Below are 27439 nucleotides of genomic sequence, written 5' to 3' on the forward strand. Positions count from 1 at the left end.
GGAACTATACGAGATCTGAAGAGAAGCTTAAGAGAGGCATGCGTCTGCCATTTTGGTTTTCTGTACCTCAGTGATTTACATTTTTACCGGTCAGTACTTTGGGACGTTTTATATTGTGTAATTTCAATTATTAAATCTCAGTCCTTTTAAATAAATTAGTTTGAAGTTTTTATCATGATTATTTGTTAGCTGTCATATGTTTTTTGTTTAGCTGTGCATGCATCCTTTGCATTTTATTCTGCGGAAGAGTGTACCGTTTTTGCAAGCTACAGGGGTGCGCTAGGAATACCCTATAGAAAATGGCTACTCAACAAGACTAAGACTGTTTTGACTATGAGGTCAGCTCAGCCGTAGCTCACACTGAGTCTTTAAAAATTTTAAAATGTGGTTTCAAGCAGGTCACTGCTGACATAAAGATCACATACACATATCAGAAGGACATGGGATCTGTGGAGAAGTGTGGCTCAATGGTGAGAGCGGCAGACCCTGATGCAGAGGTCTAGCCCGGGACCAGGGTTTAATTCCCGCCTCGACGGGTCTTGGGCTCAATTTCCGCGGACCTGATAATTCTCGCCTCGGTGCCTATTCTAATCATGGGTGCAACTCTGGGCAATAGCTTGCTTAATCTCCACAACGGCCCCAACAAAGCTAGGATGCCTGGCTGCACATTGGGGGTGCCCAGGAGTGGGCCCTTCACAGGGAAAAGCCAGGAAGGGGTCCGCAGTGGTATGCGTACAAGCGCCTGAGATACCCCTTCGGGGGTCGATTCAGTGTACTATACAAATACTACTACATTTACATGGGTCTCACAGATGTGATGCTAAAACTGACCTCTTTTGTACGGAGATCCCTGAGCTGTTGGGCAGCTGTGCACTGTGAAGGATAGGAAGAAGAGCATTCAGGGTAGAGTGAAAAGAGAATCCACAGAGGAAAGGGATAAGATGCAAGATATGCCGATGGACGAGGCGTGGAGAGAAAAAAGATGTACCTGTCGGACACAGTGAACATAAGGGAGTGATTGTGACACTCTGAAGACCACTATTCCTTCCATAGGCCTCAATAATGTTTAATTTACAGTTTCAATTTCAGAATTGAAACATTTTCAATATTAATTATTTACAAGATTGTTGCTACTCATTTATCTTAAACAGCTAACAACCATTGACAAAGTATATAGTCCTGGCTGGTTTTAGGTGTATGGCAGCTGTTGTCTTATACACCTGGATGCAACAATTGAGAGCTCAAAGAGGAGCCAAAATACCGGGAGAGTAGCATACACTGGATATTATAGAAATTTAGTTCAGGGGGTGTGAAAATTGCATAATTTGCTTTTGCATGATAATGTGAAAATACAGCGAAATTACGCGTAATTATGTGAAATGCAAATCTGTTGTTTTGCGCTATATTTTAGCACGAAATGCATGCTCATGCCAATTTTTGGCTCGAGGATGCATTTAAAGAAGAGCACCACGAATCCCAGCCTCCCATGGTCTGTTGTTCCCTTGCATTTGCAGTAAATTTTCCCCACAAATCGCACCATTCACTGTAAATATTTACTGCAAATTGTCACCATCACCATAAAATGTTAAGGCGAATGCTGCATAATTAGGCAAAGTGGCATATTAGTGTAAATTTCACAATTGTTCTTCAGTTTTAAGAAGGCAGATTACATGAGTGAAATATATATATCCACTAGCTACAGCTCAAATTAAGTCTGAAACATTCTAGTTATTCCTTTGCATCAATATTCTTAAATATTTAGAAGTGATTGCAGGACCTGAAATCGAACTTAGAATATGATCTCTCTCTGTTAGTGCTGTCAACAAATGAAGCTCATCTTTGAAGCATAAATTATTTATATCACAAAACAAACCTTTTCAAGAAACCAGCCGGCCGATGATCCCTTGTTGTTATGGCCAATGGTAATCTTCCTGATCTTGCCGAGATTTGGTGCATCAATGGTAAATTTGTCTTCAGCACCTTTCTCAAAGTTGTCTTTGTCATTGTCGAGTCTTCGCTCCCCTGGGATAATAAGAACAGAAATGCAGGAAGTGAATGGCGGCCTATAGTACAGGCACTGAAGACCAGAGCAACTTCATAGAAAACCTACCTCATGCAGACAGTCTTAGTCCACTATTTCGCACTGCCTGTTGCAAAATAGTCAACAGCCTACATATCAGTGACAGGAGCTACACCAGAGCAAGCTGTGGTTTTTAGCTGGGGTTCAGAAGTTGATTTGTCAATTTTATAATTTATAGTGCAGTTGATGGGCATTAATCCATCTAGATGTGCAGTTTATTGGTGTGCCTTGCCTTCTGCATTCCCTAGGACTATGTAAAGTGTTGAAACTGAGAGAATCTGTAATTTATTGAAAGAGTTGGATGAAGTTATATTAACTTTGGAAATCTACCTCCCAAGTTATCGACCAAAGTCCATGGGTGGGACCTATTCAAAAGGTGAATAAAGTTATCCATATAGGTTTATGACTACATTTGCCAGCCAGGAATTCGCAAAATTAATCCAACGTGCATGGAGATCTCCACCATGAGTGCAGACCTCTATGCCCGTAAATTCCACTCAGCCTTAGATTTTGCCAATGCCCACAAACATCTAAGTTTCTGAGTATTCACCCACTTCTAGCATTTCCTTTTACAGATTGTGATGATTAGTGTTTATAAATCCCTTTCCAGTTTGTTAAGGAAAATGGATCAAAAAGAAAAAAATTGCATTTGCACAGGGGTTTCCATTCTCCCTGTGAGTTCTCCCCAACAAAGATCCTTGTACAGGAGGAATGTGATCAAGTGATTTTTCAAGGAATCCATATGGACACCAGTGCCAGGGGCAGCTTTCCATTCAAGTGTTATGCAGTATCATAAATCTACACTAGGACATGGATTTAAATCTCTGAGTGTAGATTAACAATTGTTTTCTATCTCTACCCCTATATGTTCAAATAGCTATTTTGCCAAGTACAATATTAAGATAATGCTTGGGAAGGATTCCCCTCTTTGAAGAAAACATGCTACATAAATAAATCCATTAAAATTTATCTTGAAAAACGGTAAGCAAATGCACAAATACCGCATTACAATTGTGGTAAATAGCTATTTTAAGTTTACTTTCGTATCTCTATACGTACTGTGTGGCCTGTTCTTTCATTTGAAAGGTTACTGATGGGGTGAGTACCACTTTTGAGAAAGAAATACAGGAATTCTTCCTTTCTTATCAGGCATACAATATTACATTCTATCTTTGAAGTATATACTTTTAATCGACACACATTTGAAAGTTGATGCTTCAGTGTAAAATTCAAGATATTTACCATGTTTTTGGTAATTTTAATATCATATTTCGGATTCCCAGCTTCGCTATGAAAAGACTTTCTACGCATATTTTCTGATCATCTTAGGTTAAAGAAATAAAGGTGTGGCTTCAGAAACATATTGCATGCTGAACTTTACCAGTATCTCCATTCTCTCCAAAGATATTGAGAAAAACATCTGCGTCCGTCCCACTACCGTTATTGGCACCGGTGAATACTCTGGCGACGTATTTATTTACTGCAATAGAAGAAACACACATAGAGTTAGAAGCACCAATGATTGTAGAGTATCAACTTGACTGCAACAGATGAACTTCCTTTTCAGTAATCAATATCAATATAACCTACAAATGGCACCTTAGATTTTCTTTTTATAAAGTGATTCCCAGTGCACTAATAATTCTTTATTAGTAATATTAGTTATTAGACACAAACTTATTAGGACAGAACAACAGCCAGGAGGAGAAAGGTCCACCAGAGAGAAACCTGCTTTACAGATATAGAATTATTTACGATCACAAGCGATATTTCACATCAATTCTACAAAAACAATATTCTTGTGAGATCATATCACAGCCCTAAGTAAGCCGGTTAGCCAGAGAAACACACATTGGCAGCCGAAAGCAAAAAGACTTGTGCTATTTGAAGCTTATTTCAAAAGATCCGACTGATATTTCAGTTCGTTTGAGGAGGAAGAGATACAAAAACCTTGCCTGAAACATGACATGCCTTCTGGAGTGCCGAGTGAATAAGCTGTTTATGCGGAATCAAACGTTTTATCACAAGAATACAATTTGTGGAACTCCTCTGGACTATATATCCTTTTTATTTTTAGGAATGCAGTTTTTATTAGGGTTTTCAAGTTTATACAAACTTTATGAAATTAACTCATCAGTTGGATAATTGATATGGCAGTATCTAGCGATGGGCAATGTTTCCTGCCGTAAGGTTCCTAAGAATCAGAGGTCTGTGTGTATTATATTTGCCACATACTGAGATACGTTTACATTTTACACGATAAAGATGCGGGTTTGATAATTGGCTCTTTTACCAGTTGCGAGGCGGGTTATACTGCTATTTCCTGTGATGTGCACCCCTGAACCTCAGCGGGTCTGATCTGGATATGCTGGGTTGTGGCTACAATAGAAAGGTGTTTCCTTTTTTGTAGGAAAGCACATATTACGGCCGTTCAGTTTTATACAGTGTAATGGTAGTAGAACTACTACTCAGTGATAACTATTCAGCATGGTTCTGTCGCTCTCTGAACACATAATTCAATTTTCAAAGAGAGTACACATTAATAGGAACATAGCTCACTGAACAGAGTTTCGAACCTCGCTCTGTCTAAGTTAGTGAAGCGTAGTAAGAGCTGCATAGAAAGAAAAAATATGCATAACAAATGACAGTTGTAATTTGAGGTCCCTAGTTAGTAGTTGACTGTGTTGTGGGCCAGGCTGTCAGAGGTAGCCCTGAACGCCTGTGTTTTGAAGATCTGTCCTCTTCTGAATGATAACACTGGTGGGCGTGGTTTGTGTAAAGTAGTCAATGCAGTTGTGGGGAAGTATACACGAACAGACGGATATGAGGATATCTTGAAGAACACCACTGGCCAGGATGGACCCAGTAAACTGCAGTGAATTTGTAGGGCACACAACACTGCCTGCTTTAGTGTCACCTTACTCCACCTCAGCAGGCCTCGTTCTTTGAGAATGCAGGGCTGGTCTCTGCCTTATTGATTGTTAGCTGTATATGAGCTGAGTGCCCATGTGCGGATGTGTGTGGATGCATATGTAACAAGCACTGGCAAAGCCAATATGAGACACCTTTGGAAGGCTTTAGCTGACCTTTTGGCTCTTAGCCGATCCTTGATGTGGAACAGCATTGGCAACAAGAGAAAAAGAAATGCTAGCTCCGCATTGGCAATAAGAAAAATATGCATTAACAAAGCCAATAGTTCTGGCTATTTTAGAAATGAAAGTGATTCTTCAATATCTGGCAAATTTTAGTGTGTGGGTGAGTGTGTTTATGTGAGTCAGCAGGTGGGAGGATGTGTGAGTACACGGATGGATGAATAAGTGAGTGACTGAGTGCTTGCAAAATGAATAGGTGAGTCAGTGAATGGATTGATACACGGGTGACTGCATTGAGGAATGGTTGAGTGACTTCAGACATAGAACACCTCTCACTCTTAAAGATTGAGATGCAAACAAAAGTAATGACAATGCTATAAATGGCCACATCTATGGCAATGCAAACATTATAACACGCTCAAGTGCCATTGGGCCAAAAATGCGCACAATGTGTCAAGAATTACAACTAGTGTGCCACTGCCAGAAATATGCAGGAGTAGGATTGAACAACACTGTAATCAGATTGTTTATAATATGCAAACTACTTCATCATTGTACATGTTCAGAATAGCCCCATCACTCAGCAGTCCTAACCTTGGTTTGATTGGGAACCGAAAGAAATCTGGCAAATTTTGTCAGACGAGCCCTCCTACTGCATGTAGCAAGCGAACGCTGCAAGAGTGCCTGACCGCTGCATGGGAGGTTTGGGGAGTTCTCCCCAAATAATGTTTTCAAAAAAATGCAATTATGGTGCGTTTATTTGAGTTAATTAATTTTTTACATTCAGTCTTATTTAATGTTATAGAGAGACTCTCATTTCTTTTTTAATATACAGAAGTCAAGGTGTCTACAACCGACCTTAGCTTAGTAACGTTATTAGAAGAATAGCATTTCCCATTTAAATGGCATGGAAGCGAGAGGTTGGATGTCGATAACAAAATGAATATTTCTATAACGAGTGCCATCTTGTGTGTTTATTGGAGGTTTGTGTTTATGGTGTCACACAGCTTAATTCTATCAAGTAAATTGATGTGAAACCAGAGACAAATCACTGGAAATTAAAACACATTACAGAGGATGCAATGTTGAGAACAAAAGATATTGTGCAAGTTAGTAAACTCAGCCCAACTCGATTAACCAGGTTTTTGGGAATAGTCAACAATTAGTGGTCATTAATGCATCAAGACCTTGTAGATGTCAAAGGCTTACAATCTCAGCATCGATGTAGATGGAAGGTTATAGCGTTCTTTTGACAAAAAATGGGCCGATTTACAAAGGTAATTTACGCTTTTGCGTACGCTTACACTTTTAAGTAAGTTTACTAATCTTAGGTATTCACAAACTGCAAGTTTAAGCCACTACTAAAAAATAACAAGCATTGGCAAAAGCCTGTAGGTCGTGCCTACGCAAGAACTAGCATGGCTGCTGTTCAACATGGCTGAAATTTAGTGGCGTACAGGGAAGTGGCAGAGTGAAGGGCTGTATCGTACAGTGGAGTGGTATAGAGTGCAGTGGAGTGTCATAGAGTGGCGTGGCATAGATTTGCATGGAGTGACATGGAGTGGCAGATAGTGGAGGGTTGTGGGGTGGCATAGAGTGGAGAGGAGTGTTGTGAACTGTCGTAAAGTGGAGTATCTTACAGTAGAGTGTTGTGGAGTACAGTGGAGTGGTGTAGAGTGAAGGGACGTAGAGGGGTGTAGTGGGGTATGGAGTGGAGTAGAGTTTTATTGAGTCGAGTTGCATAAAGTGTTGTAGAGTGGCGAGACAAAGAGGCACAGAGTGGAATTTTGTAGAGTGGAGTAGTTGGGTAGAGTAGAGTAGTATGTCATAGAGTAGAGTGGAGTGGCATAGAGTGGAGTAAAGTGGCATGGAGTGGCATAGAGGGAGTTGCACAGAGTAGAGTGTCATAGAGTGGAGGGTCGTAGAATGCCATGGAGTGACGTAGAATAGAATGGAGTAGGGTAGGGTGGCCTACATTGAAGTAGAGGGGAGTAGAGTGACATAGAGTGGAGTACAGTCCAGTGTTGTAATGCGGAGTAGAGTGGATTAGAGTAGGGTGCCATAGAGTGGAGTGTTTTAGAGTGAAGTGTGAAGTGTCGTAGAGAGGAGTGTCATAGAGAGGAGAAGAGTGGATGGGCGTAGAGTGTCAGAGAGTGGAATGGCGTTGAGTGCAGTGGAGTGGAGTGTTGTAAAGTGGAGTGGGATAGAGTGCAGTGTGGTAGAGTGGAATGTCATTGAGTGGAGTGTGGTAGAGTGGAGGGTTGTAGAATGGAGGGTTGTAGAGTGAAGTGGAATAGAGTGAAGTGATGTAGAGTATCGCGGCATAGGGCAGAGTGGCGTGGAATGGAGTGGTGTAGAGTGGCATAAAGTGTTGTAGACTGTCATAGAGTGGAGGGGAGGGTCATAGAGTGTAGTGGGGTATAGTGGAGTAGAATGTCGTAAAGTGGAGGATCATAGAGTGTTGTAGAATGGAGCGGAGTGTTGTGTCATGGAGTGTCATAGAGTGGATTGGAATAGAGGAGAGTACCATGGAATGTCGTAGAGTGAAGTGTAGTACAGTTGAGTGTTGCAGGGATTCTGTTTAGAAACAGAACTAGGCCTGGGATCATAGAACATCAGTATGTAGGGACTTGGTCACCATACCACATCAGAACCTATAATCCCAAATCCAGACTACGGGGCTTGATGAGGATGTCAGGCAGATCGCAGCGACAGGCCATTGGTGGCAGTCTACCCGACAACCAGGATAGCAGTCTGACCACCACATTACAATGCAGTTGGTGGGAGCACAGATGTCGGAGGGCCCACCTAGCACCAACAGGCTCAAGGACCCCTTTGGGGTATCGGTCAGACCGCAATCCCTGCAATGGAGGCGGTGCCTGCACAAGCACTGCCGTAGGAATATCAATGTCCCTTTCCAACAGCCTGTTCATGGGTGTCCCACCGCCATGGAAAGGCAGTCAGAAAGGGACCGTGGGCACAGAGCAGGGCCCCATTCCCTGTGGACCTTTGCAATGTGGCCTGGGGGCACTTGTAGTGCCCCCCAATCAGCCATGCACCATGCACCAGGCACCACATGGTGCCTAGCACATGTTGCATTGCATGGATGTTCACAAACATCCCTTTTTCTTTTGCATTGGAAAAAGAGATATTTATGACTGACTGCAGTCAAGAGGAATTTCATGATTATGGCAAGACTAGGTAGTGAGGAAAAGGAATTGCAGAAGCCCTCTGTGAGGGCTCATTACTTGTCATTAAATACTATAGCTCTGGAACCCTACCTCAGTATTGTCACCAGGCCTTTCCATAGGTTTCTTTTGACTAAGTTTAGATTTAATTTGATCCATTTTTATTTGGGCAATTTTCAGACATGGGCCAGACCAGAGACAGCCCCACCTTGTTCCTGTGACAATTTCTCAATCCAGGATACCATGCATTTTGTTATGTTTTGTGGTTTGTTTACTGAGTTACGGAAAAAATACCTGTTACCAATCTTAAGGGAGGCAGGTTTCCTACAAGTAAGACCGGCACTACTTTATCTCTAGTCATTGAGTAACATCCGTAGTATATTTTGTATGGCAAATTACTTAGTAGCGGCATCTCGAATTAGATTACGTAGTGCACCACCGAGTATAACCTATTGACTGTACACCCTACGTAGTTCAAACTTTTTATCTTATGTGTTGAATTTTTATCTATTGCACATCTAATGTAATTCAACATTTTTATACTACGTATTGTTTATAAAGTATCTGTAAAATATATTTTAACATGTATGGAATGTATGTCTTTTTATGATTTTATTTAAAATCGAATAAAGTATTTTGACTGACTGACTGACTGCATGGCAGACGTATCGTAATTGGGCTGTCTGGGCTGGCGACTCCTTATTGGATGGTTATGAGCCCAAAATAATGGCAGTCAGGCGCTCGTCCGACCACCATCGTAATAAAGCCTAGTCTCATAGTGCCTCACCTGCACTCCCAACCTTCCAGAGCAACAGGTAAGTTAGCACCTCAGAACACAACACTCTAAACCCTCTCTGGGCTCGAGGTAACAGGTCATCACCTTTCATTTTCTTACTCATACCTGTCTACAATAAACAGAAAAGATACACAAAGAATGATTAAAATATTTATTGAAACTATTGTGTTCTCATGAAGCACCTATGCTGCAATTAAAAAACACATGCAAGTCAGCAATGTGATTAGCATGATCAATAAACTGAGCATGAAAAAGCCCTCTCATAGCGAATAACAAATCTGCCTAACCCTACCCTCACTATGGGAGCACAGTGATATATTAGATATCTCTGGGATTAGACCCCATACCTGAAACAGTTGGTCTACATCTCAGACGCATAGCTCTCTGATCTCAGGACCATTTCTCTTCAAACATCTCCACTCTCTATATTTAGAATGACAAGTCCGGGCTTATATAAGAATTGCCTTGTTCGAAAACAGCAGCTGGATTCCTCTATTGTGTCTAGGTGTTGGTCTTCGACCACAGAGAAAAACAGGGCAAAATGTTGTTTGGCCTTGTATGAAATGTTCAGACTATATCCCAGCAAAAAAACCGACTAGCAGAACATGTGCAACCTATTTTTAAAATAAAAGTGTGGCACAAAAACAAGTGCGTTATTTTGTAACATGTGCAAAGCAAAAGCGGCCTACTACATGTGCAGTTAGGTTAACATAGGCTAACATAGAGGAGAAGCAACAGTGGGCCCTATAGGGATCTCACAACAAGAGTGGCATAGCGTAGAGTGTAATAAAGTGTCAAAGAGTGCGTAGAATGGCATAGAGTGGAGTAGAGTAGGGTAGAGTGGAGCGGAGAGTCGTAGAGTGGTGGGTCATAGAGTGGTGGGAGTAAAGTGGATTTGAGTAAAGTGTTGTAGAGAGGAGGGGCATAGAGTGTCACAGAGTGGAAAAGAGTGTCAGAGTGGAATTTCATAGAGTGTCTTAGTGCGGTTGGGTGTAGAGCGGAGGGGCATGGCGTGGCGTAGAGTGCCGTAGAGTGGAGCATCGCAGAGTGTTGTGGAATGGAGTCTGGTTGAGTGGAGTTTCATAGAGTAGAGTAGGATAGTGTCTTGTAGAGCAGAGTGGTGCAAGGTTGATAGGCATAGAGTGGAATGGGGTAGATGGGAGTGGCATGGAGTAGAGTGAAGTGGCGTAGCACAGAGTGGAATAAAGTGTTGTAGAATGGAATAAAGTGTCAGTGTGGAGTAGAGTGGTGCAGAGTGGCGTAGAGTAGAGTGGAGTATCATAATGTGACGTGAAATATCGTGGAGTGGAATATAGTGGTGTGGAGTGGAGTACAGTGGTGTAGAGTGGAGCAGATCCAAGTGCCGTAGAGTGTAATGCTGTGTCTAGAGGGAGGGGCATAAAGTGGCATGGAGTGGAGGGTCATAGAGTGGAGGGTTCTAGATGGGAGGGTCGTAGAGTGGAGGGGCGTAGAGTGGAGGGGCATGGAGGGGAGTGGAGTGGCATAGCGTAGAGTGGAGTAAAGTATTGTAGAGTGGAATGTCGAAGAGTGGAGAGTCGTAGAGTGGAGTGGCTCAGAGTTTCATAGAGTGGAGCAGAGTTGCGTAGATGGAGTGGCACAGCTCTTCGTGGAGTGGTATGTTGTGGCGTATCGTACAGCAGAGAGGAGTAGAGTGGCATAGAGTGAAGTGGAGTGCGTGAAGTAGAGCGTAGCAGTGTAGAATGTCGAAGCGTTGAGTGAAGTAGAGTGGCCTAGAGTGGTGTAGAGCGTCATAGAGTGAAATGGCATAGAGCAAAGTAGAGTGCTGTAGAGTGAAGTGGAGCAGAGTAGCGTGAAGTGGAGTGGGGTGGAGTGGGGTAGAGTGGAGTGGAAGAGAGTGGAGTGGCATAGAGAGGAGTGGCAAAGAGTGGAGTGGAGTAGAGCAACATAGTGAGGAGTAGAGTAGATTGCCATGGTGTAGTGTGGCGTAGAGTGGAAAAGCGTAGAGTGTTGTGTAGAGGAGTGGCATAGAGTGGAGTTGCATAGAGTGGAGTGGCATAGAGAGGAGGTGCGGTGATTGTCGTAGTGTGGAGTAGAGTGTCACAGAGTGGAGTGGTGGTGAGTGAAGTATGCATGGTGTGCTAGTGCACTGCCATTACAGACCACACAGTTTCAATTGAAATTATCATTACATTTGCACAGGTATACTGATATAACTGTACAGTGCACAAACATTAATGGGTGAAAATGGCATCACCTACTGCATTGATTTGTTTTGGTTGCATTAAAATATTTGTTTTCAGACCACTTTAGAATGTCCCTAAAAAGTGCTTCATCTGTGCTTTCCTAATTTGGAAATATTCTAAAATATTAGCACAATTAATTAATAGATATTTACATTTTGTTGTGTGCTGGAAAAATAACCTTTCCTTTCACGCCCCTAGACTGAAATCCTCCTACTTTGAAGTCAGAGAAAGAAAAGTAAATACCATGCTCCCTCAGAAGACAGAGCTTGGCATTGGACCTATGTCTTTGAATTGACAGCAAATGTGACAAGATTACAACAAAATTTAAAGGACTCGCCTCTGCGGAAGCGGATCCCTTATCCAAGGGCCTCCTATTTGGGGACCGATTAGTCAAGGATGTCTCAAAATACGTGGGTACTTTTACCTCCCTTGACAAAGCCCAGTCTAATATCCAGAGGGTTTTTCAAGCTGGCCTTTTCGGCAGGGCCAGGCGAGGCAGGGGCCACTCACCAGGCCGCTTTTACCACAATGGCCCCACACGATGTAGCTACTGCCGTGGCAGAGGTGGCTGGCAAGACACTACCAAGGTGGCATCTTCTACCCGACAAGGCAGAAGTTCTCCAGCAGCCGCTTCAACCGAGGAGGTCATAGAGCGGGATTCCAGAATCAGTCCCCTTCAGTTAAGGATAATAAATGCTGTTTCCACACCTTTGGGGGGTCAAGTCCAATTCTTCCTTCCCTGATGGAACACCATCACTCAGGATGCCTGGATCCTACAGATGATTTAGGGCTTCCAGAAAAAGTTTTATCAGACTCCATATCAAGATCCCCTCCCCATCAATTACATTTTCCTAACAAGACAATTCTTTTATAAACGCAGAAACAGAGGACTTGCTGCGGAAACATGTGGTAGCATACTGAGACTACAGTCCTGTTGGTTTCTGCAGCAATGTCTTTCTGGTGCAGAAAAAGGGAGGCGGACACAGCTTGGTCCTAAATTTGAAAAAATTCAATCAGTTCATCACTTACAAACACTTCAAGATGGAGGGTATCCATCTACTGGTAGATCTACTGAGGAATGGGGACTGGATGGTCCTTTTAGACTTAAAAGATGCCTACCCTCCATTCGCATCTACCCACCACACCGACGTATTCTGCAATTCATGTGGAAGGACATGTGCCTATGTTAGGTTTGGGGTTCGCTAGTTGGCACAGGGAGGTACTTGTGACAAAAAGGGACCCTTGCCTCTAGTCAGGATAAGGGGATTACACTCCTAAAATAACCCCTGCTCACCCCCTTGGTAGCTTGGCACAGCAGACATGCTTATCTCAGACGCAGTGTGTTAAGCATTTGTGACCACATACAGTAACCCAGTGACAGCACTACAGATGGACACAACACTACAGATGGACTCCACTCAAGGTTTTATATAAAAAAATAAGTATAATTTATACAGATTTACTACAAGACCATAAACAACAAAAATACACAATACTGTTACTTTAAGATGGTAGATTTAGCTTAGTTCAGTTCAGTTCTTAAGATACGACCCTTTGCGTCAATGTATCTTAGGTTGCATTGCGCTTCCACGACAAGCAATGTCGCAGCGAGGGAAATGCGGCAAAGTTCAGGTGCAAAGAAATAAAGACGTGAAGATCTACCAGATGCGGCACGCTTCTCCGGGGATGCGAGAAGTTCTTGGTTCGATGCGTGGACTGCAGCGGCGACACCCTTATTCAGCGATGCAACGGCAACAGCTCCAACTGCGACACTCTTCACCCACGATGCGTGAAGCTTCCGCACAATGTGACAAATACAGCAGCGACATCCACAATGTGACGGCAGCAGCTCCGACGGCGGCGCGCTTCTCGAGGAAGCGAGGCGCTTTTCTTCGATGCGGTGCAGTGGCGACAGTTCCAGCAGCGACACCCTCCTTTGGAGTTGCGACGGCAGGCACAGCGACGGCGACGCGCTTCTTCTTCGATGAGTCGCGCTTACAGCTTCTTGCGACACGCAGTCCCTCAGAAGGCCCAAAACAGCAGCAGGCACTTCCAAAGAACTCTGGGGAGCTGGGGGTTGAAGTCTGTTGTCCCTGAGACTTCAGCAGGAGTCAAGCTCTTTTCCAAGCCCTTGGAGATCCTTCACAAGTTGAAAGTAAAGTACACAAAGTTCCTTTCTCCTTCCTTTGGCAGTAAGGCAACTACTGCAGGCCAATCCCCCAAGCAGCACTTCAGCTTGGGAATAGTCTCTCTTCAGTTTCTTCAGGTTCCTCTTCTCAGTAAAGGTTTCTTCTTGTAGTCCAAAAGTGATCTCATTTCAAGGGATCAGGGTCCCAATATTTATACCCCAAAATCCTTTGTTCTCTTAGGGGAGAGGGACCTTTGCCCAGTCCAAACCAGTTCTGAAGCACTCTGTTTACCAGACTTCTCCTTTCCTTTCACAGTGCAGGGCAGACACATCAGAAGCCCCACACGAGGTGGAGCCAGCATTGTGGAAGGCAAGTACAGTCCTGGAGCACTTTGTTTACAGGACTCCTTCTCTTCTTTCAGTGTACAGGGCAGAGACATCAGCCACTCCCCAGGAGGTGGAGCCAGCATTGGGGAAGGCAGGCACAGCCCTATTCAAGGTTCAGGTGCAACTCCTCCCTCCCATCTAGTTGCAGATCTCTCTATTCACCACTGGGCTGACTCATCCGGTCTCTTGGAATCCCCAAGCCCTGTCACTCACAAAACCAGACAAAGGAATACACAACCTAGCAGAGGCAGGCTTGAAAGGTTAGACAAGCAAATTCCTACTTTCTAAAAGTGAAATGAAATGAAATTAAATGAAATGGAGTTTTGTAAAGCGCATTTCTACCCGGAGGCCTCGTAGCGCTGAGGACGGGTGGGAGGGGGTGCTGCCTAATAAGAATTACTGAACATAAGTATTTTCAATTTTTTACGAAATTCAAAAAGATCAGGTTCGCTACGCAAAGTGAGAGGTAGGGAATTCCAAACAGAGGCAGCATTCCACGAAAAGGAGCGGCATCCCCACCTGGCTCGTTTAATTTTTCTAGTTGATGCCAGAAAAGTAGTACTGGAGCGTAAAGCTCTGGGAGGGTGGTACGGGGTGACTAGGGAGCAGATCATTGCAGGGCCTTTTTGCCACATGAATGCCACAAATACCACAAAAGTGGTATTTGCAAAAACAGAATGTTAAAACAGAATGTTAAAACCAACTTCACTAAAAGATGTAGGAAATCATTCTGAGTTCAGGCATACTAAACTCGAATTTCTACCATGTTCTCTGAGACAGTTAGGATTATAAGCATGTAATAATCTACAGCCCATTCTAGCCTATGGAGAACAGGTAGCCTTGCAATAGTGGAAAACGAAAATGGCTGTAATTCACCATTAGGGCATGCCACACACATCAGGGCTTTTCCAACCTTATACTTACAATGCACCCTGGAAGGTTTAGGGACTGGCAAGTGGGTGCACTTGCCCAGTCTGCATGACAGTACCAGACTGCACGCAGGCTCTGCAATGGCAGACCTTAGACACATTTTACAAGGCCGCTTCAGTGGGTGGCACAACCAGTGCTGCAGGCCCACCAGCAGCATTTGGATTTACACGCCCTGGGCACACTCAGTGCACTGTACTAGGGTCTGACAAGTAAACCAAATAGCCAAACATGGAACCACTGATTAATATATCAATTTACACTAGGGAGAGCATCAGCATATGCTCTTTAGCACTGGTTAGCAGTGGTAAAGTGCCCAGAGTCATAAAATAGCCAACAATAGGTCAGAAAAAATAGAGGAAGAAGGCAAAAAGTTCAGGGATGACCCTGCAAAAAGGGCCAAGTAAAACAGCCTAGAATATCTGGTCCTTCCTTTCGAAATTTCTTTGGCACGAAACTGATGAAGCCAGTGGTGGCCCACCTGAGGGAGTAAGGAATACGACTGATAATACACCTAGACGACATACTTATCACGGCTCAGTCGATGTCCCTAGCCACCCTACATTTATAGGTGATGGTTTCCCTTCTTCATGAGTTGGGCTTCATAATCAACAAGTCCAAGTCGGTTCTCTGCCCCTTTCAGTCAATGGAATTTCTGGGTTTTGTGGTACACTCCTAAGCAGCACAAATCAGACTACCCAAATCCAAATTGCACAACTTAAAGAAGGAAATTCAGCCAACCCTTTCCAAGCTGATGGTATCCTTGTGGGCAATAGCCCGCCTGCTCAGTCTTCTGGCCTGACTGACTCAAGCCATTTTTACTGCCCCCCTTCACTATCGGGCTCTCCAACGACTGAAGATTTGGCACCTTCAGAAAGGTTTGTCCTACACGGACCAGGTCACGCTGCCGGACAAAGTGAAAGACGAACTCTGTTGGTGGTTGAGACACGTGGATGCCTGGAATGGCAGGGCCATCTTTGGAACCCTTCCGGAAATTATGATAGAGTCCGATGCCAGCCATTGGGACTGGGAGGGGCTCGTTGTGGGGAAATATCCATGACAGGCAGATGGTCTCTTCAGGAATTGTCCCTTCACATCAATTGCTTGGAACCTTTGGCAGAGTCCTTCGCGATTCAGACTTTTTCTGCCAAATCAGTGTTGTGTTGCATACTGTTTTGGGTGGACAACATCTCAGCAGTGAGATACATCAACAAACCGGGGGTCACGAGGTGCCCGTTGTTGGTGGAGAATGCCAAGGATTTCTGGCACTATTGTCTAACCCATCAAATCTATATAGTAGCGGAGTACATTCTGGGACTATCCAACACAGTGGTGGATTGGAACTCCAGACACCTCAGGGATTACAGTGACTGGCAGCTCCATCTGTCCCTGTTTCAAATGATCCAGTCAACCTAGGGCCAATATATGAGAGATATTTTTGCCTCCAGATTGAATCGCCAGCTACAGAGTTTTTTCAGCTGGAGACCGGATCCTCTAGCGAAATCCACAGATGCGTTTTCACAGGACTGGTCAGTGACCCGAAATTACGCTTTTCCCCTGTTTATCCTCATTCCTAGAGTGGCGACTCACATTGTCCGTCAGTTGGCAGAGATAGCCCTGGTCACCCCCTGTGGAACTTCAACTATGGTTCCCGATGCTGTAGGAACTGGCGTGCGGTTGTTCAATTTTCCTTCGCTGGTCCCAGACGATGATTCTGGGCCCTCAGGGGGAATGTCACCCAATGGTAATGTCGGGGCAGTTGTCCCTGATAGCCTGGAGGATTTCAGGCAACAGTGGACGTTGCCAGACATTTCAGAGTCTGCTTCAGAGTTCATACACAAGCCTGGACACCTTCTACCCAAAAGCGATATTCTACAGATGGCGAGGCTAGGTGGGTTGGTTGCTGGAACGACAGGTGGATGCCGTGAAGGCTGAGTTACCCCAAATAAGAGATTTTCTTTCTCATAAGGCCTCGGAGGGACTAGCATACAGGTCAGTTAATAACTTCTGGTCAACTATTTCTGCAGGACATGTCCAAATTGAGAGTAAACTGGTAGGCATCCATTGGTCTGCAAGCTGCTTAAAGGTTTTCAAGTGGCGAATCCTCCTAAGGCTAAGTATTTCTTTTTGTGGGATGTTTCCCTGGTATTTGTTTTGTTAGACAGATGGCCGGACAACCATCAGCTGTCTAGAAGACAGTTGTTGGCTAAATTGGCCATGCTTTTGTGTATGTCTGCCTGCTGTCGGACTACGATTGTGAGAGGTCTTGACTTGACAGGTAGAGAATTCACTCAGGAAGGAGTTTCATTTACTATTTATGGTAGAACCCAAACCTTTTCATATTGTATTGATTATAGTGCTTTTCCTGCTAATGCAAAGTTATGTCTAGTTCAATGTCTAATGATATATGAATAATGTACCCAAATTTACGACCTGCTGGTTGTACCAGATTGTTGATTGCTTTGCAAAAACCTTTCGGACCTGTGACGTCTGCCACAATTGCTAGGTGGCTGAGGTCAATCATGTCAGGCTGGTATTGACACGCAAATGTTTGGTGCTCATTCTGTGAGAGGGGCGATGGCCTCGAAGTCATACATGCTGGGTTCTACTATTCAAGGTATATTAAAATATGCGGATTGGTCTTCTGAATATAAGTTTAAGCAGTTTTATTATAAACCTGTGGGCGATATTGCATCTGTAGTTTTTGATAAGCGTTAAACCAGCATAATCTGAAGCCTCCGGTCCTGTGATAGAATAAAGAATTTGCTAGCATTCGCGCCAAGAATTTCAAGCGAAGATTATCCTGCCTACTTGTCATTACCATAACTGTTGTATTATGTATTTCCTGCCCTTTTATTCTGGGTATTATGCCACGGGTATTTCGGATACCTTTCTTCTTCCAGGTGCAGAACAAAAAATTATCTCTTTCGAGTCCTTGGTCAAGATTGACACTTCGTGTTTGGGTCACGTTTGAACTATCATTAACATTGAGGAATGGCAGTTGAGAGAAATGTCAATGCTGGAATTTGTTACAGATGTTGCTGTCATTTCATCATTTGCTGCAAAGAAAGAGGCTCACAAGATGTGGTTAATGTCTTATATATATGGACAGAAGAGCTGTGATGGTGGTTACACACCATTGACTCATGGGAAATGTAGTGCATTATATGTTTTAAAATTTTTTATTGGCTGCTGAGAAAATTCAGTAAAGAAAGAGAAAGCATAATCTTTGCCTCCGTGTCCTTAATAGAACTGAAAATTCTTGCCGCAAATACTAGCTGTTTGTGAAGTTATAGCTTTGAGCAGAGTGTGGGTGGTGGTGGGTAGAGCTTAGATGAGGGAACACACTCCACTGAGCGCAACAGACAACCTGGGCAGCATGCACAGCCTCGCAGAATGGACACCAGAAATACGGGCACAGCCTCAGGGAATGGACACCAGAAACATGGGCACAACCTCGGGGAATGGACACCAGAAACATGGGCACAACCTCTGGGAATGGACACCAATAAAATACCGACGCCAAAGCTGAACAGGCCCCCACTGAGTATCTGTTGGCAGGAAGATGCACACTGGGGTCTATTCAGTGTCTTTTGCAAAACAAACTGAATAATAAAAACATTGGGGTGAGTTTATCCGTAAAGTGCTTGAAGCCTCCAGGGTCATGGTCCACCTACTGTCTTTAGAGACAAACACCCCTTGAAGCAGTAGTGTTGGAACTGCTAGCCCCTCTTCAGTGTCTACGGCTGGCTGGCCCTTTATTTCCTGGTTATTGCGCTACATTTCTATGGACACCAGTAGTCCCATCAATGTGGATGTGGCAAAACGGCTAGAGCAGCTGACATTTAAAATGGGGAACTGGGTTTGAGTCTCTGCGAGATGATCAACATTGTGTGATTGTTAAGAAAAAAGTTAAATAAAATACAATGAAGAGTTTGATAAGTTGAGAGGGGCAAGCAGTAATGAGGGGGGTTTGGGCATGAACAGAGCATTTGAACTTGTTTTTTGAATGCTTAGCAAATGTGACCAAGATAACAGCATTATTTACAGCCCTGTTTACAGAAAAAGGCTGGAGCGAAGCTAAGCTCAGAATGCTCTGCAATTGAAAAGGGAAGGTTAGCTGAACACGAGCAGGAAACTAAGAAATAAAAAGTCCCTCATACAACAACCAAACCGTAAATATACAGTACTTGGTCTCTGCTCTGTGGGAGGAAACAAATACAAAAAGGAGGGACAAATAGGAAGAATTGACCACTAGCAAGCAAGGATTTTTAAAGTACAATGAAAGAAACAAATGAAAGCAGTGGACAGGCTTTAAGCCCATACTTATAGTATATATAGAAGGCCTGAAAAGCTTGACAAAAAGACAGTAGTAAGTCCAGCACTACACATGGCCAACCATTGTAATTGTAATTGTAATTGTAATTGTAAGATAGTTTTTATAGAGCGCATACTATCGCTCCAAGGAGCATCTTGGCGCTGTAGTCCGTAGCCTAGAATGGTGGGCCGGTAAACACTACTCACATCAATTTCATAGTACCTGAGGGATGTTTAGAGCTTAGACTAGCTGTTTGCTAACCGTGTCTGGTAAATTAAAAATCCAGGTTTTCAGGGCCTTCCTGAATTCGAATTCAGTCGAGATTTGCCGTAGGCTTTGTGGGAGTTTATTCCAGGCTTTAGCACCAAGGACGGCCAGGGATCTTCCTCCTTTGGTGGCTAGTCTAAATCTGGGGATCGTTAGAAGACACATGTCTGATGACCTCAGGTTCCGACCTGGTATGTATGGCTTGAACCGTGGGAGCAGATATTTAGGCCCTATTTTGTGGTACGCTCTAAAAGTAATTACCAGTATCTTAAAGAGCACTCGCTTATGTATGGGGAGCCAGTGTAACTGTTTTAAGGCAGCGGAAGCAGAAGATCTCCTTGGAAGATTAAGCACCAGGCGTGCAGCAGCATTTTGGACAACCTGCAGCCTATGTAGGGTAGATCTATTCACTCCTGCATATATGCTATTGCAGTAGTCCAAGCGTGATGAAATTAATGCCACTGCAACTGTCTTCTTTGCTTCTAATGGGATAAAGTTAAAAAACTTTCGAAGACCACGTATGATGTTGAAACAAGATCCTGCCACTGCAGCCACTTGCTGTTTAAAACAGAGTTTTTCATCAAATCTGACTCCCAGGTTACGTGCGGATAGTACTGTTTTTGACGGAATTTCCTCATTTGGGGGCCACCACAGCTGGGGGGAAAACAGATTTTGGGGACCCACAGGGAGAATTTCAGTCTTGCCCGTGTTGCATTTCAGATGGTTAATCTTCATCCAGTTAAAGGTTGCAGTGAGGCATTTTCCAAGATTCTCCTCCGCACTTGTGGACTTGCTGTCTAAAACTAAGATGAGCTGAGTATCATCTGCGTATGATACTGTACTGATGTTAAATGATGATATTAACTCAACTAAAGGTGTCATATATAAATTAAACAGCACCGGGCTTAGCCTTGATCCCTGGGGTACACCTGTTGGATTTGATTTTTTTGCTGATAAATACTGTCCGAGGACAGTAATCTGTTTCCTGTCCACAAGGAGATTTTCCATCCATGCCAAGGCCGTGCCCCTTATGCCCACCGTAGCTAGACGGTTGATCAGTATCTCATGCGAGATCGTGTCGAAGGCCGCCGACAGATCCAGGAGAACTAGGACAGCCCTGTCCCCCTGATCCATGGCGGCCCTCAGTGTCTCAGTTGTGTAGAGGAGAGCTGATTCTGTTGAGTGGGAGGCTCTAAAACCCGATTGATTGTGGTGTAACAGATCCTCATCCTCCAGAAATTTGGTCAGTTGTTTGTTTACAACTGCCTCAGTGAGCTTAAAAAGGAATGGTAGCAATGAGATTGGCCGTAGGTTTGATAGAGTGGTGGGATCGGCCATCGCTTTCTTCTGTAGGGGTTTAACCGCCGCTAATTTCCATTCCTGAGGGATTTTGGCTGATGCAAGCGAGGAATTTATTATGTTATTAATAATCGGGTTCACTAGATCAATCAGAGAGTGTAATATCTTGGGGGGGCACGGATCAAAAGGAGAACCGGATCTTCCAGTCAGGATTGCCTGACGGCTGTCTTCCAAACTAATTGGCAGAAATTCAGTCAACTCCGCCCTTCTGGTATCTGGGTCTAAAGTTCCTATTTTATGTCCCATCAAAGGTGTTGGGAAGGCTTTTGTGAGCTCCTGGACCTTTGCCTCAAAATAGTTCGCAATGGAGTCGCAAAGGGTCTGAGAGGGGGGGATGTCTTGCCTGGTAATCTTTGGATTTAGGAAGTCATCCACTATTTTAAAGACCATTGGTATTACAACACTCTCCCTTAGAAAATAATCACGGTAGGGGCTTAAAATAATTGCCGATAGAAAATAATGTAACATAAAATTATTTAAAATAGGTAAACATAAATATATGTTAAAACTAAATATTCAAAAAGTACAAATTTAGTATTTCATTAAAAACATGTCAATAACCTATTTTTTAAAACAAATGTAGCAATGTTATTAATTAAGATATGCTCATTTAGAACTTTGAGAGAGCCCTGGCATTTATATTTTTTACAAATTAAGCACTCGGTTGGATGATGAATGATTAAAAACATGGACGATGGATGAGGTATTACCTGGATGGAAGCATCCATGCACTTTTAATTATAAGCTATCCCTATCGGCTTTGCCAGCATTTGTTTAGTTGTCAGACAAAATTATTTTATTTTATGAGAACAAAAAAGATCTTTATAGGATTGCCTTTACACTAGCGCATTTAAGTGATACAGCATATACGTGCAGGCCAATTTAGACCTCATGGGCTTAGCTAATTACAGTTTGTGTCTCATCCCACTAATCCCATTGAAGGTCTTAGCGAGAGTCAGATCCCTCCGCGCCTCCTAGCCGCAGACTGCACATGCTCACTGCAGCTCATCCGCCTTCTTAGCTTTGTACTCATTAGAGCAGTTAATTAACTGGAGAGCCCGCAGCATAATTCCACAAAACAAATTAATGCAAAACAGAAAACCATTTTCGTCTCATGCACAAGTAAGAGTGTTGCTCAATACCTGGAAAGCAGAATGACCTCCACATTCTGGAGTTAACTTTTCAAGGACATCTCATCCCTGTAATTCCAATGCTAAGTGTGAAATATTAAACATTATTTGATAGCTGCTACCTGAAGGAACCAAGGGATATAAAGAGATGAAAGTGGATCAATACTGAAAACCATCAATGGATTCTCACACATCAATCTTCTCCGCAACAAGGCTCAATGGCCCTCGCAGGGCCTGGTGCGCTCTACTTTCAACAAGAGGGCACGCAATTTAGTTAAAATAATAAAATGTGTTCATCCTTACTGTTAATGTTTTACCCTCTGCCGGATTTATCAGCCAACTAACTGTACCCATCTATTTTATTTAGAATTTTTTGTAAACAATGTAATCCCCTTGGCTGCCCATTTTGGTCAACCTACTGATTAAGGCTTCAACCCAGAAACACATGTCTAGAGATATTAGCAATGTCTGCACCAACTTTGGTGAAAAACTCCAGTTAATTTTGAAGTAAGTGTGAACTGTGTACTGCATTTACCAGGATACAAAGAGGCGAACTGTGCTGGGACTTTGAGGCAGTGTGTTCCCAATCCCCATTCTGTTTAAACGGCTCCCTTGAGCCAGCAAGCTGACGAGCTTTGGCGATGCACCTGTGTGCCTGTGAGTGGTACCATGACCCGAGAGGAACTTGGCAGCCTTTCCAGCTACCCCAGATGATTTTTCATCGCTCTCTTATGCTGCTGCTCTCCACTGATGAAGGGGTCAACCCAGAAACACGTGTTATGTTATGTTATGTTATAAAACTCTTCTATAGCGCGCGGCTACTCATACGAGTGTCCCGGCGCTTTGGCAAAGAGGAAAAAAATCAGTACATAACACAGTGCTCAACGCAGGTGGCGAAAGATGTTACTGGGTAAAAAGCCACGTCTTCAGCTCTTTTCGAAAGGCGAGCAAGTTGGATAATGATCGCACGGCAGTTGGAAGCTTGTTCCAACAGAGAGGGGCCAGATAGCGAAAAGAGCGGCCTCCCGTACGGGCTCGTTTGATTGTAGGGACGATGGCTTTTGCTAGTTGTGCAGACCTCAGAGTTCTCCTTGGAACATAGAACGCCATCCGTTTCCGGAGATACTTAGGGCCGATGTGATGCAGGGCTTTAAAGGCCAGAGTCAACACTTTAAATGTGACTCTCTTGGCAATAGGGAGCCAATGCAATTTCTCCAACAGCTCTGACGCATGTGCCCTTCGCGGCAGTCCAAAGATAGCTCTGACAGCCGAGTTTTGCACGACCTGTAGGCGAGCTAGGAGATATTTAGGGAGGCCTAGGTAGAGGGCATTCGCATAGTCAAGCCTCGAGCCTATCAAGGCTTGAACTATGATTTTTTTATGTTGAAGAGATATTAGGGGGAGAAATTTCCGCATCATCTTCAACATGCCAAAGCACTTTCCTGTCAGTCCTATGACTTGAGTTCTAAAAGAAAGATCTGTATCACAGAGAATGCCCAGATTTTTAGCTTTTACTGAGGTTTCTCTAGGCGGTACCATATCCTGTGGCCACCAGGACCTCCACTCAGGATTTGGTGGGCTTCCAAAGAAAAGCAGCTCTGACTTATCCGAGTTGCATTTCAGGCCATGACTCTGAAACCACTCAAATACGGCTTCCAGGCACTCCCCAATCTGCTTGCCATCAAAATCCTCTCCCTTGTTGCATGTGAAAAGTAGCTGGGTGTCATCAGCATAGGATATGATCTGGGCACCAAAAGATTCCGCTACCTCTGCCAGAGGAGCCATGTAGATGTTAAACAGGCAGGGGCTAAGGATGGACCCTTGCGGGACCCCTACCTCTAGCGGAGGCATTTCAGCGGAAAACGGAGGTGCCCAGACCACTTGTCGGCGGTTAGTAAGAAATGACTTAAACCATTCCAACACCGTCCCCCGCAATCCGATCCCCCATAGTCTTGACAGGAGCCCGACATGAGGGACGGTGTCGAAAGCAGCCGACAAGTCCAACATGACCAAAATCGCCTTTCCTCCTCCATCCAGAGTCTCGCGAATGGCATCCGTTATCTCTAGCGTGTCTAGAGATATTAGCAATGTCTGCACCAACTTTGGTGAAAAACTCCAGTTAATTTTGAAGTAAGTGTGAACTGTGTACTGCATTTACCAGGATGGAAAGGGGCGAACTGTGCTGGGACTTTGAGGCAGTGTGCTCCCAATCCCCATTCTGTTTAAAAGGCTCCCTTGAGCCAGCAGGTTGATGAGCTTTGGAGATGCACCTGTGTGCCTGTGAGTGGTACCATGACCTGAGAGGAACTTGGCAGCATTTCCAGCTACCCCAGATGATTTTTCATCGCTCTCTTATGCTGCTGCTCTCCACTGATGAAGGGGTCAACCCAGAAACACGTGTCTAGAGATATTAGCAATGTCTGCATCAACTTTGGTGAAAAACTCCAGTTAATTTTGAAGTAAGTGTAAACTGTACTGCGTTTACCAGGATGCAAAGGGCGAACTGTGCTGGGACTTTGAGGCAGTGTGCTCCCAACCCCCATTTTGTTTAAAAGGCTCCCTTGAGCCAGCAAGCTGATGAGCTTTGGCGATGCACCTGTGTGCCTGTGAGTGGTACTGTGACCTGAGAGGAATTTGGCAGCATTTCCAATAACCCCAGATGATTTTTCTTTGCTTTCTAAAAATGCTGCTCTCTATTGATGAAGGGCTCAACCCAGAAACACCTGTCTAAAGATATACAGCAATGTCTGCACCAACTTTGGTGAAAACCTCCAGCTAATTTTGAAGTAAGTGTGAACTGTCTACTGCATTTACCAGGATGCAAAGGGACGAACTGTGCTGGGACTGTGAGGCAGTGTGCTCCCAACCCCCATTCTGTTTAAAAGGCTCCCTTGAGCCAGCAAGCTGACGAGCTTTGGAGATGTACCTGTGTGCCTGTGAGTGGTACTGTGACCTGAGAGGAACTTGGCAGCATTTCCAACAACCCCAGATGATTTTTCTTTGCTTTCTAAACATGCTGCTCTCTATTGATGAAGGGCTCAACCCAGAAACACCTGTCTAGAGATATACAACAATGTCTGCACCAACTGTGGTGAAAAACTCCAGTTAATTTTGAAGTAAGTGCGAACTGTCTACTGCATTTACCAGGATGCAAAGGGACGAACTGTGCTGGGACTGTCAGGCAGTGTGAACCCAACCCCCATTCTGTTTAAAAGGCTCCCTTAAGCCAGCAAGCTGATGAGCTTTGGAGATGCACCTGTGTGCCTGTGAGTGGTACTGTGACCTGAGAGGAACTTGGCAGCATTTCCAACAACCCCAGATGATTTTTCTTTGCTTTCTAAACATGCTGCTCTCTATTAATGAAGGGCTCAACCCAGAAACACCTGTCTAGAGATATACAACAATGTCTGCACCAACTGTGGTGAAAAACTCCAGTTGATTTTGAAGTAAGTGTGAACTGTGTACTGAATTTACCAGGATCTAAAGGGGCAAATTGTGCTGGGACTGTGAGGCAGTGTGCTCTCAACCCCCATTCTGTTTATAGTACGGTGTATACCTACAGATGAGTCCATAATTAATTATCTTTTCTAGTGCATTTCAGGGCTATTGAATGTTCAGTGTTAATTCATTTGGTAAGTGTAGCAATTAACTTCTAATTTGTCAATGTACCTGTGAACAATCATGCAGCTAGCATGATAGCTAATTAAGTTAAGTGCCTGCTAAAGAGATTTATATACAATCTCCAGGCACAGACCTAAACACGGCAGTGCCAACTCTGCACTGCATCATCCCAAGGGGGGTACTAATGACATGTGTTATTAAGAGCTTAGAATCTGCATGGAGCACTGCATGAAACAATGACTGACAAATCTGATAGGTTTGTCATTTTTATAGGCAGAGGTCGAAGTGAGTGGTATCTATGGGGAAAACGTGCCCATGCTTTTATACTTTTACAAAAACAGTTCCCATGCTTTTCATTAAAAAACAACCATCCCTAGATGACTTATGCAGACCTTGAAGTGTTTCCTGCTGAAAGTGAGAAGAGAGGGGTCTATTCTGCTGTGAAGCAGAAGGAAGGACAGAAACCTAAAGAAGAAACAATCCTTCTCCCCAGAGTGCCTGCTATCTGAAAGAAATGTAAATGTGTGCAATTGGTTAATTAGCAAATGTAAAGTCTGCTTGCGAGCCAGTACAGACTTTAATTGAAGCACTCGATAGAAGCTCCTTGTTCACAAATATTTTATTTTTGAGGAGTAATATAAGGATGTTACTAGCTGAGTTCCAGAGTGTGTCTTTTTAATGGACACATTAAAAAGTTTGCACTAAGAGCAGTGTGATTACATATTACTAAATATATATAATGAAATAACTTGTTTCTACTTAAACACTAAATGTGTCTTCCACACTGTTGGATCTGGCCTACTCTGCAGGGTCACCCCCAACCCTTTTGTCTTTTTTCCCTCCACTTTTTATTGAATTTGTTTTTGTTGACATTAGGACTCTGTGCACTTTACCACTGCTTATCACTACTAAAGTGCTCATACTCTTCCCCTAAAACATGGTTTTATTGGCTTACACCTGATTGGCATACTTAATTTACTTGGTAGAGTGGTATGCCATATATCCAGGGCCTGTAAATTAAATGCTACTATAGGCCTGAAGCATTTATTGTGCAACCTACTTAAGTAGCCCTTTAAAACATGTCCCAAGTGTGCCTTTGCAGCGTGAAAGCAGTGTTAAACTGTCATGACAACTTGGCATTGAAACCCCCATGCCAAGCCTTAAACTCCGCTTTTATTACATGTAAGTCACCCCAAGGTAGGCCGTAGTTAGCCCACAGGGCAGTGTGCTGTGTAATTAAAAGGTTGGACATGTACTTTCAAGTTTTACATGTACTGACAGTTAAAAACACCTATATTTGTTTTTTGCTACTGTGAGGCCTCCTACTCTTCCATAGGATAACATTGGGGATTCCTTATTATATTTAATAAGCTGTAGTTTCCAATTGGGAGTTCGTAGCTATGTCATGTTTGATGTTTTTGGATTTTTGATGAAGAGCCCCAATTAATGGTAAAGTAGTTTTTTTATCACAATTTGATCAAATATCCATTTTAGAAAGTTGGAATTTTTCTGCCCATAGCCAATTTGTGCCCATTGCCTTGGCCAAATGACTGGGTATAACTGACAGTTAGACTTTGTGAATTCCTTCCAGACAGTCACACAATAGAGGGATTATCCGTGCCTGAATGGGCCATCTAATGACAGAATGGGGGCCGGAGCTGAGCACAGCTCCACTTACAACTGACTTGCCTGTGTCTGCTTTCACTCAAGAGGCCTAACAACCCTGCATTGTTACTGGAGCCAATTTGGAGCCAATGCAGAGGAGGCAGGGAATTTCATGAACTTCAAAGCCACTGTCTAGAAGCTTTTCCCACCTTCCATAACTAGGGCACCAGGATATAAATGTAGGACCTCATTCACCAACTCTTTAGTACATTTCTGGACCTGTGGATACTCTGTCAGGAAGCAGGACAGCTGTTCT

At 43.7% G+C, this 27439-nt stretch overlaps 1 protein-coding gene across 1 annotated transcript in view; it reads right to left on the reverse strand.

Moving 5' to 3' along the window:
* LOXHD1 (lipoxygenase homology PLAT domains 1) overlaps positions 1–27439 on the reverse strand; it is a 1115079-nt gene that overhangs the window by 530206 nt on the left and 557434 nt on the right. Inside the window, exons 11-12 of the mRNA XM_086960347.1 lie at positions 3462–3560; positions 1874–2022 (exon numbers count right to left, since the gene is read on the reverse strand). Coding sequence (XP_086816473.1) covers positions 1874–2022; positions 3462–3560 — 248 coding nt within the window. The remainder of the gene's footprint in view (positions 1–1873; positions 2023–3461; positions 3561–27439) is intronic.

This window comes from Lissotriton vulgaris, chromosome 3_1 (assembly GCF_964263255.1).
Source record: "Lissotriton vulgaris chromosome 3_1, aLisVul1.2, whole genome shotgun sequence".
Taxonomy (NCBI): Eukaryota; Metazoa; Chordata; class Amphibia; order Caudata; family Salamandridae; genus Lissotriton; species Lissotriton vulgaris.